A 22029-nucleotide genomic window follows, 5' to 3' on the forward strand; every position below is an offset into this window, starting at 1 on the left:
CTTCCAGTACATTTATTTCTTTATTTCTACTTTTTTTTTTTTTTTTAAGTTAAAAATGTGACTTTCTAGCTATTTTCTCTGTCTTTGCATGGTGGGGTGATAGCCTCAGGTGGTAAGGTTTAGGTAAGTTTTTTTTTCATCACATTTTTGTGCCTACAGTGGAGGATTCAACACCTCATGAAATGCAGTTATCTCTGTAGCAGAAGATTTGAAGCCAGAAATCCAGCCAAGTAACTCTCCCCCAGCTACAGCCAGCCTCCCAGATTCATGAAACACCACATTCGTGTTAAATGTACAAGCAGAGATGAGTGGAAAGTATCTGAAGAAAACTGAAAACTGTGGAGGAAGATGCCGTTAGTGTGCAGCTGTGCAGAGATGCTTACAAAGCTGTGTCAGCCAACAAACCCACTGAGAAACAGAATTGTACCATCCTTGTCAGCTCACTTGTGTCCGGCATTTTTGGCCCCAAGGTTATGTTGTAACTTTTTCAAGAGGAAGTTGGCTTTAATTTCTGCTTTAATGGATGTAAAATATGGCTCTTGGTAAAGTTTACATTGTTGTTCTAAAGCCTTTTATTCCCTAATAGGTATACTGGTGGTGGTGCTACAAACACAGATATTATTTAATATTAACAGATACCCTTTCTACATTTCTGTATCCAGTGGCAAGTACTCTGTGCCAGTTATTTTGCTTTAAACTTTAATCCCAAGAGAACTAACGTTCTGATCTTTGAAAATTTACCTGTTTTCCTTGGGCAATAATAAAGTTCTGACTATTATTCCAGAATGCTTTCCCCATGCTGTAGGTATGTTCAGAATATGAATGTGGAAAAAAAAAATTAAGCCTAGTGTGACATTTCATATTCTTCATAGAATATTAATATATTGTTGTTTTTTTTATAAATGTTGTGCAATAACTTAAATTACACTAGAGATAGTTAAAGCAGAGGAGAAAACGTCATTCTTCAAATTTTGCTCTATCTGCATACCATATTAAACATTCATTCAGTGGGAAGGTAAAATACAGTCCCCTCTTAAAATATAGACGTCTCTATGTATTTCCAGCTTTCATCGCCAAGACAGCTGTGGGTGAATTTTCATAATCTAAGTAATCAGTACATATGTTATGTACAGTATATCCGCTGAAATATAGATGGAGTCGACTGGCTGCTGCCACCTTTGCTTTTTTGCATTAAAAAATAGTTAACGGAACCGTATTTCTATAAAGAACACAGGTATTGTATTATGGACCTAAGGAAAGAAAGAGCTCATCTCGGATGTGATCCCGGATTCTTCAGCCTCAAAGGCATTCAACAGCTGTTTAGCTTTAACGAGATGCTGAAACCCTTGTTACTCAGTAGAACGCTTTTTAAAGAATGTTTCTTTGAAACCACTAAAGGTAACGCACACACAAGTGCCCTTCCACTCTGCTGCACTGTTCGTGATGTCACAGACATTATCCTACCTTTATGCAGTTGTAGCTGAAATAAGACGAGCCTTAACACCATGGAAAAGAAATTGGTTTAATTCTAGACTTAGCTCTTCGCTAAAAATAAAATGGAGGAAAAAAAAAAGATAAGAAAAAGATCATGAGTAAATAAATGACTAAGTTGGCAATGGGATTTTAGCTTTAAACCTACTTGTTTTACTGGGTTATAGAATTATTAAGTCCACCTATTGTAACCATATAGCACAAACAAGGTACATCAAAGGAAAAAAAAAAAGACCCAACTTGGAAAAGGAAGAAGAGTCTCCGTAGCACAGCTTTTTGTGCTCCAAGAATTATGAAGCCTATGACAAAGTGTGCCTATGTTAAAAGTTTTCAAAATTTTCCTGAGCAACAAGAGGTCATTTCTGGAATAAAAGCTGTTTTTCCTGACATTCCCACGAGGCATTAGTGTGTTTTGGACAATCCTTAAAGAGACACATCCTTAGCTTGTATCAGTTTGCATTATCTTGGCTTCAGCTAAATGAGGACAATTTCTAAAGCAAGGGACAAGACATGATGTTCATTACTCTGCGTATGGGAATACACCATCACAAACCATTTTTGTTTTGTGTTTAGGTACAGCTCTCTGCGTATCTGCCTGCTGTATATAATACCTTATCCCCAAGCAGAAAGTCAGTCGGGCTGTGTGCAGAAAGTGGTACTCAGTGTGAGCAAAGGTTCCTGACCTTGGCTCTTGGTGAACTGCTTGTGATGGATTTTTTTGGTGTGAATTTTTATAACTTTTTTATTTTTATAATGTAAGCCTATGATGCAGAATATTCCTTTGCCCAAGGATATTTTTCCCTGCTTATACCTAAAGTTAAACTGCAAAACATAACAAGTTAGCTTATTTGCCACACAACTTAGGCCACTTTACAATAAACAAAGGAGAAAAAGGGCTTTTTATTTTTAATTTTTTAAATAATAAACAGGGATCAACCGCTGCTGTCAGGGAAAGGGGTATAAATCTGGAGTGAACCCACTGAGGTGAATGGATTAATTTGGGAAATATGCAGTATATGTGAGTGCAGAATGTAAGTTTTTAATCTGAAATCCTGCACTCCATTCCCAGTGTCAAATGTTTTTAAAGAAACCAATGAAGTCTAATACTCCCTTCTATGACATTCCCGCTGTGTTTGCATGGTCCTGCTACAGCTGACCTCCAGTGTAAAAGTGAATCAGAGCCCTAATTACACCAGGAGCTATGTGGGACTGGGCTGGCATGTTCGTGTGTTTGTTTTCTAAAAAAAACCCCAAAAAACAAAAACAAAAACAAAACCCAACAACAAAACTGTGTTTTCTGCTTTCTAATAGTTCTCTTTTTATCAAAGATCAGGCTGAGCTATTAACTGAAAAAAAATCATGTTGGAAAGGATGTAAAACTGAAGGCTATATATGTATATACAGTATGTTCAAAGCCTTTTATTTTTATATTTTCAATGCTCTAAATTAATAAAAGACTAATTATAAAGCATTTTGCTTTTAATTTCCAGAACTATCTTAGTAGTGTCTTCTCTTTGGCTAAGTACTGGTAATGAAATGCAACAAGGAACATTTGCCTTAAAATTACAGACTGTAACAGAGCTAATGTTACTGATTTTCGCTGTGAAGTAGCAAAGGCATGAGAAGTTGCTCTTCTCAAATTTAGACAAAGGAGAGGTTCATTGAGCATGTCAGCACAAGCATCCTTGAAAGCGCTGAGAATGCACTTCTATTTTTAGTTTTTGTTGCTTTTCTAATGCATTAAAAACACTCATGAGACGAGACTTCACATGTGAACTGTCATTTTCAAGTAATAATCTGGAAAGAGATTTCTTTAGGGTTGCTGGGAAAAAGGTTTGTACCTCCTTAAGAGGAAGAACATTTAAAGTTAACAGTGTGAATGTAGTATGGGGTGATAGAGAAACTTTCTGCAATTCCAAGATAAGGATTCATTTGACAACAAACCAAGTTTAGATAAGGGGAACAGAATAATGTGTAATTTTAAGTTGTTTAAAGAGTTCTTGAAAAGAAGCTAGAATGGCACAACTGCATGAACTGAAACTGTGTCTTCAATCAGCATAGCAGAAATTATCAGCTGGAATGGCTAGTAAAGACAAGTACATCACTGAAATATTTATATTTAAAGTGGCTGGGAAAAGCAACAATATTAGCTTTAGATCAAGCTTTTTATCTATAGAAAGGTGAATTTCTTTGAGGTCTATGGCTAGCTAATTATGACTGCATGTGTGCTATCAGTCTGGAACATTGTTTCTCCATCCCACGGTGGTAATGAAAGGCTAAAGGGGCAGTCAAGGTGTGCTGAGCATTGTTATCACAGGACAGCTCTTTAAGCAATAATATATGAGGGTGGATGAAAAACTCACAGTAAAATCTTATATGCCTAAAAGTATTTATTTCTGTTCATTTTTTTGTATTTATTGCTTCTATGATTCCCACAGTTGTTTTGTAGTTTTATGTAACTTGATTCAGACTAATTATTTTCAGTATCTTCTGTGACCTGAGTAATATTTATGATATGCACGGCTAAGAACAAGTAGGACACTTAACAGTATGTGTGTTTTTAAGGTTGTGGCTAGTCGTGCTGTCCTTTTTCTCTCATAACTCCCCAAAACTTTAAGAAGCTGTTCAATCAATGTTGAAATCGTACTGGACTGAATTTAAATTGGACTGAAGACTGACACAAGAGTTTGCAGAGTATGGATCATGTTCTTAACCTGGAATCAATGGAGCTGTCAGTTTACACTACCTTAGTATCTGTCCTCTCAGGATTATTCCATTTTTTTTTTCAAAGTCCCTGAAAAGTTATTATTTTGCCAATTTAGCTGAAATTTTTTTAAAAATGTATTGACTATGTAGTATAATTCAGTGTCCAGAATTTTCAGTCTGTCCTAGAAAAACTAACTTTGTCCCATGTTTCCTTTATATTTTCTCTTGATCCAGTAAAACAATTACAAATACCAACTCTGCTATTTACTTACGCACTTACAGAAAAGCATGTGCTTAAATGTTTCCTTGGATCAGGACCTGAAGACCAAAGTTGTTTTGAACTGTATTAACATCAGTGTAGTCTGAGGGCATTCAGCACCACAAAGGATGAGAATCACTTTTAGTTTATTAAATTGTATTTTATAATGCATATAATTTTAAGAAGTACATTTTTTCAGAAGTGCTACTTGTGATCAGCTGTGTCCTGAAGCCATGCATAAACGTATTCGTAAACCAAAAGCATCACTGCACCACCTGGAAGAAAAGATATTATTTTATTACATAAAAAATTCAGTATTTTCAAGATTTTGTAGTGCATTTGTAGTGTACAATCCAAACCAGGATATGGCAAAGCCTAATTTGCAAAATGGATAATTCTACTAATTCCCTAATTCATTAAAAAATCACCAATTCTTAAACTATACCAATTTTATTTAATATTAGACCATAAAGTTGATGTGACAAGTTTGCATATTAAATCAAAATCACCCTCAGTGTCATTTTTCCTAACATTTTTTTCAAGATTAATATTTTGCTTTGTTCTTTTACAAGGGAAGCTTTTAATCTAAATACGTATGCATTTGTGTGTTTGTTTAGAATTAGATTTGGCCATGAAAGAGCAACTTGAGTGGTGGAATGACAAAAATTCATCACCAGGGTGACGAAAATGCTTCCAAGTAAGATTCAAGAAAAGATTCAGCTGTTTGTTTACCATGTCTAAAGCAGAAGATCACAGTGCTGAAATGAGAACACTCTTCCCGCGCCTGTACCCGGCTATGAATCCACAGGCAAAGTTCTGATCGGATGAAACGGCATTATCTGCTAGAACTGATAACAGTATAAAATCCCAGCTTGCATGCCATGACGTGTCTTTACTGTTAGTGAAGCCAGACTAAATCTCTTCTGTAAGCGGGCTGTAACTGCTGGATGAGCTAAGGAAGGGAATATTTCAGAAGGGGTGTGTGTGTGTACATTATATATATATGTATAAATATAACTAAGCATATAGAGGAGCTTCTACTTGGAGAAGACGGGGAAAGAGAATCAGATTCCAGGCTGCAGGAGTAGAATACAAGTGTGTTACAGTGTGCTACTTGTGGGTGCCAGCACTGGGGCACAAATATTTTCTTTCCTTTGCCTGTTGGCTCAGTTAGCGGGTTAGAGTGGCACCTCGGACAAACAAGTCCTCTGCTGAACTGGGCTGACCTTTCCAGGTAGATGGACTAGCTTGGACAGCCAGGCACACAGAACTACCACATGAGTTCTCCCATGTTATTTATCCTAACGAACTGTTGTCAGACTTGAAATTCTCTACGAACAGCGACTCAGAGACAGCTAGACAGAGCAAAAGTTTGCAAAAGCCTTCAACCAACAAACCAATCACAGACACAACATCTAAGATGTGATCTGAGCTCAAATCAAGGCTGAATCTAGTTCTCACACTGTGTGATCTGTGTATCTCTCTTCCTGAAAGCATTCACATGTTGAAAGAAGGAATTATTTTTCCAGTCACAATCCAGATTGCATTATTGTTTCATCAAAAAGCCAAATCTACATATTAGTCAATGGGACTACAAAAGTGTTTAAAATGAAGTGCACACTTAACTGACTTGCTGGATCTGAGCCAGAACACACAGTCATTTGTAAGATGGAAGATTTTATTCCAAAATCTGCTGTGCTAATGTGAAACTCTGCCTCCTTTTTGTCCTTTATGTATATGTAGTATCTTTGGAGTATGAGGGAAAAGGCTTTCCTGTTTCCCCTCCTCACCTTCCCTTACCCTGCACAACAGCCAGACATGGTCTAGCACTTAGCCAGATGGACTGGATGCACAAACATTTACAGACAAACCTAATTCCTCCTTTATACTCCAGAACACACTCTGTACCTACTGGCTTTTAACCATGGGTGTTCTTGCCTATTAAACCACCTTACAAAATTGGAAATACCATTTCATGAGAATGGGATACTGTTCAAATTGGGGATTCTGTTCTTTTTGACACAGTCTGCCTCTGTGGGCTGCCAAAGTCTAAGCGCCCAGTGCTTTGCTTTCATGACTAATCAAAACCAGTCAGGGAAAAATAGTCTAGAAGTCAAAGAAGACCTAGCTCTCAGCGACTGCACTCCTGCATTTGGAGTAACAACTAGTGAGAAAGGGTCAATCAACAAACCCAGTTTTAAGCTATCCTTGTCCTCTAGTCTTCTAAGGCCACGCAAGTCTCTTCCCAGCTCATGCTGTTGGCCTTTTAGTGTCTGCTCTTTACAGCCCATGCAAAGCACAGGAGAAGAAAGCAACTAGAATTTGATAAATTTGGTCTATGCTTTGACTAGTTGAGAGCGTTTATACTGGAGAGACTCTAACCTGCATTTTAAGGTGATTTTACATGGGTCCTAGTAAAACAAACAAACAAAAAATCACATTAGAAGGAATAGGAAGCTTTAAGAAACCCTTCCAAAGGTTTTACAGTTCCGGCATTTGCACAGATGCACTTTGGTTTGTTCACAAATGAAGCAATTGCACAAACCAGCAGTTACATGGATCTGCGATCGTCTGATGTGTATGTGTAAATGATATTTTTTTAGACAGATGTTTAGCCAAATCCATCTATGATACTATTAGGAGATTGCTATTATCAAAAGAAATCATTCAAAGATGAAAGAGATTTTGATGATTGCTGGTACACTGTTTCATTTATTTCATTGATGCTCACTACATTTAGTCAAGAAACTGAAAAATAGGAAGAGCGAGCAAGAACCAAAGCAATATAGAAATGACAGAGGGAAAATTACCTGGACCAAGCCTCATGATCTTGGGAACCAAGCCTTTATAGAGAGCCAGAAATCTGTAGCAGAAAAAAACCCAAACAAAACATTTCAAACAATATTTTTGCTCTAAAAGAAGAACGGAATTTTAGCATGTGTTTGTTAAAATGCTGGCAGAGCACTTAGAAGCAATTATTTGAAATTACACATGTTCAATAGCAGGCCGTATCTGGATTTTAACATTTTACAGAGGCAGATCAGATGAAGAGAAAAAGTTAATCAATGTTCAGTCACAAAAGCAATGCTGTGAGCCTAGCCAATCAGAAATATGACTTTAATCAGTGAGATGGTTTTACTTTCAAGACAAGTCTGTTAACAGCAGCTGCATACATGGACGAAATGACTGCTATAATTGAGTATCAAAGCTACAACTCAGTCCCCACTTGAGAAATACTTTAAAAAGTTGGAAAATGTTATTGCCACAAAGATCTGTCTAATTATTTCAGCAGTCATTGTAAAGGTACAGAGGTCTGTATAATTACAATTAGATTAGATTGGGAAATATTCTGTTTTCTGTTGATATTTTGCTTTTACAAAATGAAGGGTTGAAAAAATTACACGAGGTATATGAAGCATTTATTTGTGGAATGTCAATTTTGACAGACCAATAATCATCTTGTAAGTCTTTTGTAAAAGTTCACATGGAGTAGGAGGCTATCTCCTTGTAATTCTAAAATACATTTCCAAAATGTTACGTTGTGCTCTTTTGATATGTGAGTTCAGGGTGGCTTAATGGTCCTCGTCAAATCTGAAATATAACAATGTGGTTTTATGAACCCATATGAACTAAAACAGAGGTCTGGACATTTATTAAAATAAGAATGTTTTACCCTTCCTCTTTATAGACTGTTGCCATAGTTTTAAAACAGGTTCTGTACTTGATCTCTCCAGGAACTGGCTGTGGTCCTTGAATCCTACTTTTTGCAACATCAAAAGGAATGTTAATAATTGAGGCTATTGTTCCTGAGACTAGCCCAATTCCAAACTTCCTCAAAAACTCCAAATTTGGATCCTACAAAAAAAGAGAGAAAGAAAGAATAAAAAGGGAAACGGAAGGACCTGTGCAGTTTAAGCACTATAAAGTAATATGCATTTAATCAGAAAACTCACACAACACAACACACTCGTGTTATTTTAGCGGAACACATTAGGATTTCCTATGCTGGAACTTGTTTTCTTGACAATCCTATTGGCTATGTTTTTACACATGGTCTAAATTGCTGAAGTACACATTTCCTCACACAGGATTTATAAACACAGTTCATAAAGAAAGACTGGTATGGCATATGGGGATGATTTGTATAATTGGGCTTCACAATGTACTTAGTATTACTGTATCAAAACAGGAGAAATCCAAGCACACTATTAGCTAATTGGCCAGAATATTTTACAAATGACAGCAACTTCCACCATGAAGCCTACTAAAACGCTCATTTGTGTGTTGGACCCCCAAATGCTAAATTAAATAAAGGCTAATCTCAGTCTGCTGCCATTCCCCTCCAGGTTTTTTACATTTATTTTCACATGTAGCTGATCCACTGTACTGAGAAGTGCTAGCTTCCTGTTATTAACAATCCAGCTCGGCGCAACTGCAAGAGAGCCTCCACGTTCTGTGCATTATAAACGGTGGTAACTCATTCAGCTAATTGGCTGAAGAATTTACAACAGATTGTTTCTGAACTCTATATTCACGGTAAAAGTTAGAAGCAGGTTAGAAATGCATCTAAAAACTTCTTTGCTCGCTCGCAGGTCACAGTGCAACTGGGTTTTATTTGATCTTTCGGAAAGACCTCCTACCTTGGCATTTTCTATGACATCAAAGAACCCAGAGTTTATCTGGGAGTCAAAGTGTCTTGAAGCAAGTTTAATCCTATTTCTCTAAGCAGTGGAAGTCACAGCAAAGTGTGTTCCAGGGTATTTCCAAGGCACATAATTTTTTTGCTATTGGTCTTTAACAGCGAGGACACTTCTGTGCTGTATCAGAGTCTATATATACAGTTCCATTTTTTTTTTCATGAAGGTACTTTAATTATAGAAAATCATCAGTAAAAAACCAAATGATCTTTTCATGTTATAACATCAGCACAATATCAAAATGAAAGAGTTCTTTGTTTCCTAAACCAGTACATTTGTGACTGAAACAATGAAGTTTTCCTTTCCAGATTAGCAATGAGAAATGTAAATTAAAACTTCCATAACATGCACTGGATGAAGTCCATACAGGTGTTTAGAAAGAAATGTCAAAATCAACAGGGCTTTTTTATTACTTGCAGAAAAACTCAACAACTTGATTTCACAAAGCATGAAACATACTGGTAATACCTTTTAAAAATTACAATAGCTCGTGGTACATAAAGAATTGCAAGACTTTATTAGCAAAAAGCTTAGCAACAAATTTCTGTTTATTCTGTACATACTGACAGTGGTTTAAATGCAAATAAAATGAAGCCAATATTTCTGGTATCTAGAGAAGAAGAAAGGACCCCTTTTTGAAGTTCGAGGGGCAGCAGTATGGCAGCCCCAGTCCAGCATGGTGCCTACCTACCTCCAGGCAGCACGCGTATGATTATACCCACACCTGAGAGCTAAGTACTATTCCAGACTGAACTAACCTCCTCAATCCAGGCCACAGCAAGGAGGCTACCACTGCTCTGTTGACTTTTCACAGTCCAGAATGGTTTGAAGCATTTTTGTCAAGCAATTTGGCGCAAGCACACTTTCTTCCACGGTGCCAAGCACAGTAGTCTGCCCTCTGGGCTAGGCAATACGTGTCAGGCAAAAATATTTACTTGTTAAACATTGAATTTCAAGCCTTGCTGCTCCTGACAATTATGTTATATTTGAGTGATTGAACATTTTCATATTTTGGTAAATTCCCAATGCCAGAGCTGCCTGCTTTATGACTGAGAGTGCCACAGAGTATAGGATAAAGTGGGTGTCTGACCAAGCCAGCATCAATTAAACCTGACACTCCATTAGCACAACTAAAGATAAATGAAAACAAATTACTTTATTTCTGTCACAGTATTTGTGACATAAAGTTGAAAGGCAGTATTTTGCCCATTCATAAAACTGGATTCTTACCAAATGTGCTATGGTAGACACTAGTTTTGCTATGTAACTTGATTTTTTATTATATATCTCATGGGAAAGGTTTTTCTGTGGCATTCATCACTTTAAAACCTGGGTAATTTCATTCGAATAACAAATTAAAAATAAATTCAGCCATTAAAAATAATTAGAAAGCTTTTTTTTGTAAAAGCTTAGCTTAGTGGTGGTTTACTGTGCTAATGCTTCCAATTGAAAAAAAGAGGTTTCCAAGCAGAATTTCTGCCTCTGTCAACAACGCTTACATGGACAAAGCAACATTGGCTGCCTGTCAGGTAGGTGCAAGTTGGTGCTATCAGGAAGCAGTGTCTTTCTTTCCACACCAAAATCTGTCCTATTCCTACCCCATGGACAATGCCAAAATATTCCTAACAGTCTAGCATCCTGTGAAAGGAGACCTAAGGATAAGGTATCTGTCTAGTGCTAATGCTGCAGCTGGCTAGCAGAGGCAGTTATCGTCATGTTACTGTCACCAGCTTCTGCACCGTGCTGTTCGCTGACCCAATATTGTATGTTTCATACGTGGTATGTTAGGAAAAAGTATTATGACGGCCCCTCTTTCTTTCATAAATGGCAGAACTGGAGGAAAAACGTACATGAATTCTGTTTTTAAGCAAAGTCGATTTTTATGTAGTATGAGCAGAACATACAGAACAGAAACTCGACTTGAGATGGGGCCACACCACAGTACAGTGTACTGTAAGGAAGTGAAATACCAGTTTGCTTATTCACAATGGAAAAACTTCGTTGTAGTTGGATGACACAACCTGTGTTCATCTCACCTTTTTACCGTGCTCTTCACAGTCACATTTCCTGCACACCTGAGTCCCTGCCCTGTGAGAACCAGCAGCCATTAAAAATAGAGAAGCAGGCATCACTAATAAATGCCATAGCTATGCATGTCCCGCTGGATTTCCCTGCTTTCTTTGGGAGAAAAAATTGTGAGATGTTATCTCTCTGTTTTTTATACTTCACTACTCCTATCACAGTATTTTTAAATAAGTGGAGACTCTAAAACTTCCTCCTCAATCATATGCTTCTTAATTCCTTCTCTTATATTCCGTAATTTCTAGCAACAGAAAATTCTAGCCCTAAACTAGCACATACACACCCATGTACAAGAGTGTCACCCACTGGAGACAGCTTTAATTTATCAGATTCTGTCTCCAAAGCCTGGACATTCCCTTCCCTGACACTTCCTTCACTTGTTTATTTTCTGGGCACTTTGTCAAAACCTCTGTTTAAAACTTTGATCTCAGTCAAAAGCTTTCAGACTATCTTCACCCGTACTGAAGGAAGGTCACTTAATTTAATAAGCAGCATAGATATTGATCCAGTAATGAAATAACCCTTTGGTAAAGGCATGTATGCTTGGAACACAGTTAATTTAATTTTTTTCAGAATAACTGAAAAATCATTTTAGAATCAATATGACTCACCATACTAGATATATTTGTACTATCCATCTTAGGTGTAATCCAAAGGTTCAAAGGTAGGACAACACCCTTTGGTGTCTCTCTAGGAGAGAGAAATAGGTACCTTCAGAGGAAGGGCTCAAAGTCTCGAAGGCAGGGTGCCTGAAGCAAGCAGGAACAGACAGCGCAGACAGCCCACCGACAGGCGTAACGTGGTTGGAAACCTGACCACAGAGGCGCTGGGGAACACGGCCTGTTTTTCCTTTGCGAGGCCTTGTTCAGTCTGAGTAAAAGTGGTAGATGTGTCACAGAGAAACTTACGATTTAACCCTATTTCTAAGCAAAGAAAAAAACCCCAATAAAATCAAAATATCAATAAATATTCATTTGTCGAACTGAAGCTATTTTTAGATGTTTGGATGTTTGTCTTGATATCTTTTCACATTTTTTTTTCCCATTGCTGGAGGTACATATCTTATGAGAAAGAATACTTTTATAAATACATTTTAGTACTTCTCAGCACCTCATAGATAAGTTCACTATAAAACACTAATGCTTACTGGGTAAGAAGAATGCCAATTCATGGCCATTTGCATGAAGAATAAATAGTAATAATAGAAAATGTTTGAAGTTGGCAATTGCAAAGCAGTTTACTGGTTAGCCCAAAACTAATACTTAGGGTGGGATATCTGCATTAAGTTTCTTAAACTCCTTTGAAAACATTAGCTGTAATATTAATTTTATAGATAAGTTACACTTGGCACAAAAGTGCCAAAAGTTATTTGTAATGACCACCGAATTTAAATACGTTTGCTCAAGGTCACGTAATGGGTCAGCAGAGAAGTGAGGAACAGAGCTGAGAGTCTTTGCACTGTATCCTGCACCTTCCACCACCCTGTGTGCGACAGGGGAGACTTAAAGACAAGACTTTGGTTTGGCCAACCCTGGTTCTGCCTGAAATTACAGGACTGAAGAGGGATATAGGCCAGGAACAAGGAGTAGAGCTGCCTCTTGGCCCTTTTGGCTAAGGTACAGTGTGATAGCATAGGAACTCCTGCGGCCAGCCAAGAGGTGCCACAAGACCTGACCTCGGCTACATGGACTATAACCAAGTGTTTGGCAGCAAAACAGGCTGTAAGGAACTGCTGTAGCCAGCCTGATAATTTGTTTTAACCACTAAAAGGCGCTGCCTTTGGCAACAGACAGGAAGAAAGGAACACATGGGTCTGAGGAAGGGGAGCTTCCAAGAAAAGGGGAAAAAGTGTACTCAGAGAGAGGGAAGGTGAGAGAGAGCTCACAGGAAAGCAACACGGAACAGATGAGAAACTCAAATGAGATGCTCTAAACACAGACACTGAGCCAGAACCCAGAGGAGAGACCGTATCTGGGTCTTCCTGCTGAGTCCTAGAGGGGAGCTGGGAAGACAGGCTGTCAGATTCCACTCTTGGAGGGAGAGGCTGGTACAGATGTGATCAGGTGATCTGGAGGCATGTGAACTCCCAGCAGAAATCAGCTATAAGGAGGAGAAAATTATGCAGGCTCACTGCAACGCCAGAAAGGGTGAAAATGAAAAGATGAAAGCGAGTCTCATCACTGCTGTGGTAACATCATGCTTTGATTCTTTTAAAGAATACTCACTGTTTTTGTTTGTGACTTAATCAAGATTTGACCGCAGCTTAATGAACGGCTTCATAGTTTTATTGACCCTGAACTTCTGTCCATGTCGTGCATTTACATAGTAAACTCCTTATTTTAAACTATAGCTTGCTGTCTGATTAGCACAACGTTTGATCTTTGTCAAGAGGCATAGGAAATGCTGGAATCATAATGACAATAAACATATTGATGACCAGGAAAGGCAGTCCACAGTGCAGTCACATCTGCATTTTGTTTGCATTAAATGTGCTTTGTCACACTGATATTATCTCAGATTCTTCCTTGACTGCAATCTCATTGCAGCAGACATTTAAAAAAGTTTTTAAAATCCACCTGTCAGCTGTCTGACAGCATAAGATGAATGACAGCCACTAGGATAAGTGTCCTGGCTAGTCTCCAGAGTGACATGGCTGCTGCACAGGGTACACATTTTCAAATGAAAAAGTCTGCAGTCCTCGCAGTGATTTGTTTTTCTCACAATACAATCCTTGATAAAATTATTAATCTTACTCAAGATTTATAACTAGCATTATTATCTAGTAGTTACTCCTTTGCTATAACCCTTTGGCCTCACAGAGACAATAAAATTGGTGGTTACTGAATACAAAATGTAAAGAATTCTGGAGACCCAGTCGGTGGAGTCAGCAAGAGAAGCACCAGATAGATCTGTACTTGTTCCTCTTATTCACCCTCATTTCTGTAGATTATAGTTAGACTGTTGAAAGCAGAACACCAAAGAGGCAAAAGAAACTCCTGCCCAATTTCCTTAGGTCCTCACAAATTTCTTGACTGTCTTCTCTGTTAGTCCCACAGCTGTCTATATCAATGACTCCCAGGTTTACTCAGGAGGGGGTACCTAGTGTCCCTGTCATTTGCAATTTGCATGTTCTTGCAGCCTCTGGGGAATGGCCACGTGGAAAACCATTAATCACATTGGTGAAACCAGAATTGATCTTCCAACTTCACATGAGGCTTCTGCTGTAACTCCAAGTAGCTCTCCTGCATAAAGCCGGACTACGCAGATGATCAGACTGTTCATAAAGCATTGGGGTTACAAGCAGGTCAGCTTTTCATGGCATCATTCAGACATTAGCTATGCAGAAAAGGGCACCCAGAAGTGCATAACTTACTGGTCACCTCTGCATACAGTACTTTTGTCTGCACTACCCATCTTCAGTCTCAGTTATACAGTAATTTATGAAAAAAAAAAAAAAAAAAAAAAAAAGGAGTAGCTCCATGAATACCAGAACTAAAGAAGCTTGATGTCCTATCGCCCTTGTGACTGATTGATACTGATGTCGGGAAAGGCACAAGCCCAGACTAAGGCTTACATGGGCTTTGTTGCTTGGGATTCAGTGTTTAATAAGGCACAAGTTCCTACTGAAAATTTTCCTCAGTTGGCTCACTCATAAGATGCACTGGTAGGATCTCTCCTCCTTTTAAATGATTATTTGTATGTTTTGCAAGAACTTAGCTATTTCAAGCCTCCCTCTCTGTCAGCTATGGTTGAACCTGGTTATCAGTTTCAGCATTATCCTCATTTCTGCAGGAAACATGTGTTTCTTCTTCACACTTTTACTTTGACAAAAGATTCCTCTCCTTAAACTTTCTATCTGTCTTACCTACAGGAATATCACAGCACAGGAGCAGGTGTGGTAGCAACAGACTCTGCCCCTTTGATACATCACCTTTTGGTGATGATGGCCTGGGCTGAAGTCTTTAAATGGCATGGGCTGTCATTTCAACAGCCACAGGACACCTCACAGTGGAGAGGGTGGCTTGTAATGTACTGGATACAGCACTGATTTTTTTTCTTTTCTCAGTTCCCAGGTCATCCTGAAACCTGAGCTTGGGATGGTAGCTCTGAGGTTATACCATTTCCCACTCTGATCCAGTCTTCTCCGAAATCACGTTGGTTTAGTAACTTTTCAACTCTGTTGTACCACATACCCTTTTCCCTGTCTTGTTCCTACATATAACTTCTATGTTGGCATTGATGTGAAAACAAGTAAAATAAAATTGTTATCTGCTGTCTTATTTATTCACCGAGCTGAACTGCCCATTTGGGTTTCCCATCTCTTCTCTGCCTGTGGAAGTTTAAAGCCCTTTCTCTGAAGCTCCCACTCCCCACGGCAGCAGTCCTTTTAACAGGTGGCACATCTGCAGCAGCTGGGGCAGGTGCCCGACTTGAAATGAGTTTTGCAGTTGGCCACGTTTCAAAGGGGGCTTTTAACAGGGAGGAAATCTCATATTGTTAAGAAATATGACAGCCACTTGGAGGTGGTAGTGAGCAAAGGTTTTAATGAAACTAACATTTACTGTCAAATCTATGATAAAAAATGGAAAAGCAAAAGCTGCTGGATGCCTATGAAATGTGCTATAAAAGCAGGTGCCATAAAACTGAGATAATATAAATTTGCAGACTAATTTGATTGCTAGTGCAGATGCATAGGTGTTAATGCTTCATGGTTGATACATTAGTGGCAATGGAAACATGTCTGGCTTATTCCATTTTCAGTAAACAGAGTATGAATTTGGCTGTAAATGATCTGTTTAGCAGAATAGACTGAACAGAAGAAAAATTATTTGTTACAAACATTTACAACCTACACATGTCATCTCTATCATTTGACCGCTCAACATAAAACGTTTATTGTTTTTGGCAAAATAAGCTGCAAACATTCCTAATTGGGATGCAAATTTAATGCATAGTTTAACACTGATGACAGCTAGAAGGCTCATACAGACATTTCCATACATTTTTCCACTTACATTACAGATGGTGAACAGCAGATACATAGTCAAGAGCCAAAATTATTTCAGGAGTGTAGTATTCTAATTTCACAATTTTTATGTTTGTCAATATCGCAAGACTGTCTTTAAGATTTTCTTTTCTAGCAAAATATACAAAGTGAACAAAAGAGGTGCTGTAATGAAATCAAGTATGTGAGAAATTTTGAAAAGTTACAACCGTCTAATATTTTCCAGACTAACTGCAAAATAGTCTCTACCAAACTCCTTGTACAGGTTTGATAACTCTTAGCCTCTAGGACCTGCCTACTGACAGCAGAGGTTTAAGTTACAGATCACAAAGTATTGCTGAGCACTTCCATGTTCCAGTCACTGAAGACAAGTTCAATGCATGTAAACACCTGAGCACGTTGGCTAGCGCAAGCCAGATGAGGCCTGATCTATACCCTGTTAAATGCAGGGTAAGATTTGCATTGATTTTAATGGGAGTTTGATCAGAGTTATTGGCTATACAACACACAGAGCTGCCTATGGCACTGATGCCCACTGGCCTAGAGAGTCCCATTAACTTTATTAGCGCTATTAAATTCTACTACCGTTCAAAACAGACTGGCTGCATGAAGCCTGCCTATTAGGAATGGTTCCTGGTCGGCACTAGCTCCTGAGCTGTACCCAGGCACGGCGCTGGCTGGCCTGCGCCAAAGCTGTGCCAGGGAACATTTCTCAGCACGGGTGACTGAATTTCAGTCATGCTGCTCAATTCACCAGCGCAGACGTAGCCACTGTGCAAGCCACCATGCAAGCTGCTTTGTACTGGTCGAGCACAAGGCAAACCTCTCCACTTATTTGCAGTTCATGCAATCTAATCCTACATTCATTGAATAGTCGTTTGCTTTTGATAGCGTGTACAGGACAGCTGGGCCACTGGCTGACACCATTGAAGTAATTTCTCTTTCGTTTTCTATGTATTTAAAATCTATGTTGTAGATGTTAACAATTCCCTGTATCACAAAAAATCTGTATGAAGTGCTAATTTCTTTTAGATCATAAAGCTCTGAATATTTCTAATGATGTAATAATTGTTTCCCATTTTTTTTTTTTTTTTAAATCTGAAGGGCTAGGAAAGCGTGCTTGTGCCAAATACTATTACTATTCTTCAATTGCTATGCAAGAACACTTCAGGATTTCTATACAAGCTGCACACAAGTCTCCTTGTCTTTATGTGCATATGATTCTGAACATTCTGCATAGTGATTATAATTTTTTTTACCTTTTGATCAACATAAACGTGTTTACTCCTATCTTAGTATCAAGCTGTGCTTGTGCCTTGAATTTTTAGAATGTGCAATTAAAGTACATTGTAAAGTATGCTTAAATACACTAACAGAAACTTGTAGAAACTTGTGGGTTAGCTGCTCTTGAACAATTCAATTTACTGCAATGATCTGCAAATAAGATGTGGAGCTTTTCTCCATTTACACAATGTTGCCAACAAAAATACCAGGGTACTCAGAAGTGCAGAAGAAAAAAGAGGTGTTACTTCATCTGGGAATAGAAACTGATCCCTTTTGATGTAAATTGCAGCTTCTTATACGAATATCACTACATATTACACCTGTGACTGTTTAACTGTCATCATCTAAAAATCACATTAGTGAAAACAGAGTCCAGTAAGTAATGTACTGGAGTCATTAATAAACCATTAGCTGTTGCTTACAGAGTCATTTAGAAAGTTGCCAGTATTACCACGTTTTCATTAGTAAAATTTCCCTTTGTTGTAAAGGGAAATATTTTCTTTGTTATGTAAAGGAATATAAAACCATCAAATAAAATTGCCTCAAGTGCAATTACAGCTATAAAGATTCTATTTTTTTTAAACTTAAAACCTACATAAAGCCCCTGTGCATGACCCTGTAAGTCCTGTTTTGGGCTGGCTCCCTCCCATATGGATAAATCTGCCCTGTTGTCTTTCAACACTACGGGGAACTCTTTTTGGAGTAAATATACCTGGTACATGGCCAGAAACCCCTAGTACTGCAGCTCTGCCATCCCCTCAAGCTTAGCCCCTTACTTTGTGGATGTTGAAAGAAGTTCTAGCAACTGATTTTTCTCTTCTAAGCCAGTTTACCCGAAAAAGTGCATAAATACCTAACATATGCGTAACATATCTGTATCCCAATTTCTGCCTTTTTACATTGCTACCATGGTATAAGGGAAATTCATAAGAATGAAAATTTAAGCATGACTGTTTATACTCAGCTTTGCTTAAAACATAAGAAGTACAAATCCTTGGTTTGCTTCTATTAAAATGCTATAGATTTCTGCAAAACAGAGAGCTTGGTTAGTTACTGTTTATTACCAAATACCACAGCTTTGCACAGAAAAAGATAGTGTCACTAAATTGCCACACCTCTTATCTGTTTGCCTATTGCATTGTATGAAGAACTTACTGTCTTGACTGGGAGAATTTTTTTCACATTGAAGTAGAATCCAAAGTAAACCATGTTAAAAACTCCATGACGGCCCAGTGTTGCAGTAAGACCTTTGTTGAGTCCTTGGAAGCCCAGGCCATTGGTTTTAATGATCTGTCGAGCTTGAGCAAAGCTAGATGGTTGCTACGGAGGATAAGCAGAAGAAGGAAGAGGTCATCTTTACAAAAAGAAAACAGCACCCATAGCATCACTTCCATCCTGCTGACAAACACAATGTTGCCATTTTATCTTGCCTCACCATAGTTATTATTTTGCCTTTCCTGTGATCATGTAAAAATCACAACTTTCATTAAAAAAAAAAATTCCTCATTTTTCTGATTGCAGAACAAGATGAAAGCATGACTTGAGTATTGTAAAAGACTGAGGATTCTGAAAGCAAAAAAAAAGGTCCTCAAATAATAATAATAATAATAAAAAGATTTTACTGAGCAACATGCGGCTTTGAATGTGTGAATTTGGCAATAGTTCTTTTATCGTTGATGCTGTGTTCTTAAGATTATGACTGATGAAACCCTTACGCAACCAGAGTATACAACAATTATTCTGGACAGCAAGAGGCTAAAGCTGGCTTCTCTAGTAAAACCAAAGGCACAGAAATATGCATGGTGAGGGAGTGATAAAAGAGACAGAATTGGAACAGGAAATTTTTTAGCCATTATGGCTACAGAAGCAAGTCCTTGGGAGCTACAAATTAATGCAGCAAGGGAGACTATAAATATTTGTGTTGAAGATCAGTTTGGCAGTTGTCCTGGTTTTGGGTTAAACCACAACACAGTTTCCAGGTTCAATGTTAGGAATAGGTTTGAAAGGGTGACAAAAGGTATATATATTGTCTGGGAACCCTTCTGCATCCTCTGAGGCTCTTCATGCTGTTAAGAATGCAAAACACTGCTTTAAGACACTGACTTTTGAAGGTCAGTGAATTATTGTGTACACAGCACTTTTTAAAACCAGATCAGATGTTCAACTTCTAGTGTTGAAAATCTTGAAAAGAAGGTATTGTTTTTTATTTTTTTCTTAAGCATCCAACTGGAAAACCTGTTTTGCTCTCCTAATGAATTATTTGACTTAAAAAGTGTAGTTAGATTTTGAAAATCAGAACACCCATTTAAATTCCAAGGTACAGATTTAGGAAATTGACTTCAGAAATCCTGTTTTGAAAATGATACCCAAAAGGCATAGGAATCATTTTAGTCAGCCAACTTCCATCTAATGAAAGGCAGAAAGGAAGAAACTTCTTAGAATCCACTTACATAATGATCAGTTCCTCAGACTGGATCTGCCTGACTAAAGACACTTTTGATCTATTTCCAATATACTGTGATACTCAGAATCAGATGTTCCCCTTCTGGATATTTTCGATTTCTTCTTAGCAGAAGAAGAAACATTATAGAAAAGTTCCTTTCAAAAATTTGTTGACTTGAGTTTGGCTTTCTCCAAAGCATAATGTCAGCTCTGGGTAACCAAATACTTAATTAGAAAGTCAAAACATGACTTCCACTAGGAGGCTCAAACATGAAAATACAGAAGAATTTTGACTACAACGCTGTGAACACTGCTAATTTCAATACACTGATTTGTTTAATAGCTTTCCATTTCAAAATAACACTGTGGTAGATCACCAGCATCAGCCAAATGATGCCTGCTATATCTGACACAGCACATGACTGCTTATTTAGGTGACTGACAAGTTTAGTCTTTAATACCAAGTTTCATTCTGTTTTTTCATATTTGGTAACTAATATTATGCTGTTAATGTTCTGAATACATTTTACTATCGTTTACTTTTCTAACTACCCTCAGGGATTCAAATCAGAATCTGTTCTAAAATGCAGATATCCAGCATGAAATATGGTCCAGATATTACCAATAGCATCCCTTCTCATGCACAAAAAAAAGAAGATAATTAGATCTTTAAAAACTAACTAGTGGTCCTGAATAAAGTGATTTAAGCTGAATACAACAGCTTTCAATACTAAGGTATCCCGTGTTCTCATCTTGAATATGGATTTACTAATAACTCAGAGGGGAAGCTTGTCACTTGCTGAACACCTGATATGGGACTCATCAGTCCAAATGTAGATACTCGCAATGTCTACATTTACATGTGAGCTACACAAAAAGACTCACTTTTTCATTCCTTTAGCAAAAAAGAGGGCTTTCATAGACAGCACTTCATTTTGTACAAAGCAGGCATCTAAAACATCAGCTGATCAAGCAATAGGAGGTCTGTGTTTCATCACTGATGATGGAAGGACCTTAGGATGACTAATTCAGATGGAGGAATTTATTGTATAAACAACTGTTGACTTCTACTAAATAGAGACCTAGTCAGTGGAATATGGAGTCAGATTCTTCTCACTATAAAGCAGAAATTTTTGTTTAATTAATCACAACACAAGTCAGGTGAGAAGATTTTTGTTACCACACCACCTTCTACAGCTGGTGAGTTATCCACAGCTACAGGGAAAAGAAGAAAAAATTTAGAAAACCAAACAAGGTGTTGGGCCTTCTAGCAGTTTACCTTAACAGAAAGTCACCATTATTTTTACCTGTAGCAATCTACATTATGAAAGTGCCGATACGTGATTTATAGTGGCCTTCCTCTTTAAACCTATCAACCCTTGAAAGATGATCTGGTACCACAGAAGAATTCAGCTGTCACTGTAGTGTGTGAATGTTTGCTTTGGGGGCAGGCAGGAGTCTGGGTGTGGGACTATGTGTTCATGCTCTTCCTTGTTCCTTTTAAACAAGATATATTTATTATTTCAATACAATAGCCAAAGAAATGTGTGAACTGCATTAAGTTTCATCATATAGTATGAAAGCTACACAATGGGACAGGTACATACTTTATTTAAACCTTTTAGAAAAACAGTGCATGGTAATGAAATGAGTGTACTATTGTCTTATGCTGTGTAACATAACATGCACATGCTTCTTCCAACAGGCTTGAGTTGACATGCTTTAGTGTGGAATGTTCTTTAACATATTCTTAATGAGAACTTGAGACCGTGGTAATGAAGTCATTGGAGTTTTCAAAAATTACAACAAAATGTGAAATTCTAACACTTTTTTTAAAAAAAAAACATTAAAAATTGATATGTCTGTCATTTAACTATCTGACATTTCACAACTTTGGTCCTTTGGACTTTTTCAATAGGGCAAATAGATGCTTTCAGTTATATTTTAGGTGTAAACTGGGTTCCTAGTGGAGTCCCAATAGCATTCTTTTACAAACATTATTTATATGATAATATACTATTATTTGGATGTTGTGAAAATTCTCATTTAAATTAAATTTAAAA

At 37.7% G+C, this 22029-nt stretch overlaps 1 protein-coding gene across 2 annotated transcripts in view; it reads right to left on the reverse strand.

Annotated features, from left to right (window-relative positions):
• Positions 1-4585: 4585 nt before the first annotated feature.
• Positions 4586-22029, reverse strand: part of SLC25A21 (solute carrier family 25 member 21) — a 255320-nt gene continuing 237876 nt past the window's right edge. For both annotated transcript variants that reach the window (XM_055716721.1, XM_027812582.2), the window contains 4 exons: positions 18680-18844; positions 8130-8311; positions 7267-7319; positions 4586-4731 (listed from right to left, as the gene is read on the reverse strand). In XM_055716721.1, the coding sequence (XP_055572696.1) occupies positions 4661-4731; positions 7267-7319; positions 8130-8311; positions 18680-18844 (471 nt within the window). In that variant the 3' untranslated portion in view covers positions 4586-4660. The remainder of the gene's footprint in view (positions 4732-7266; positions 7320-8129; positions 8312-18679; positions 18845-22029) is intronic.

Source organism: Falco cherrug, chromosome 7 (genome assembly GCF_023634085.1).
Source record: "Falco cherrug isolate bFalChe1 chromosome 7, bFalChe1.pri, whole genome shotgun sequence".
In the NCBI taxonomy this organism is placed as follows: Eukaryota; Metazoa; Chordata; class Aves; order Falconiformes; family Falconidae; genus Falco; species Falco cherrug.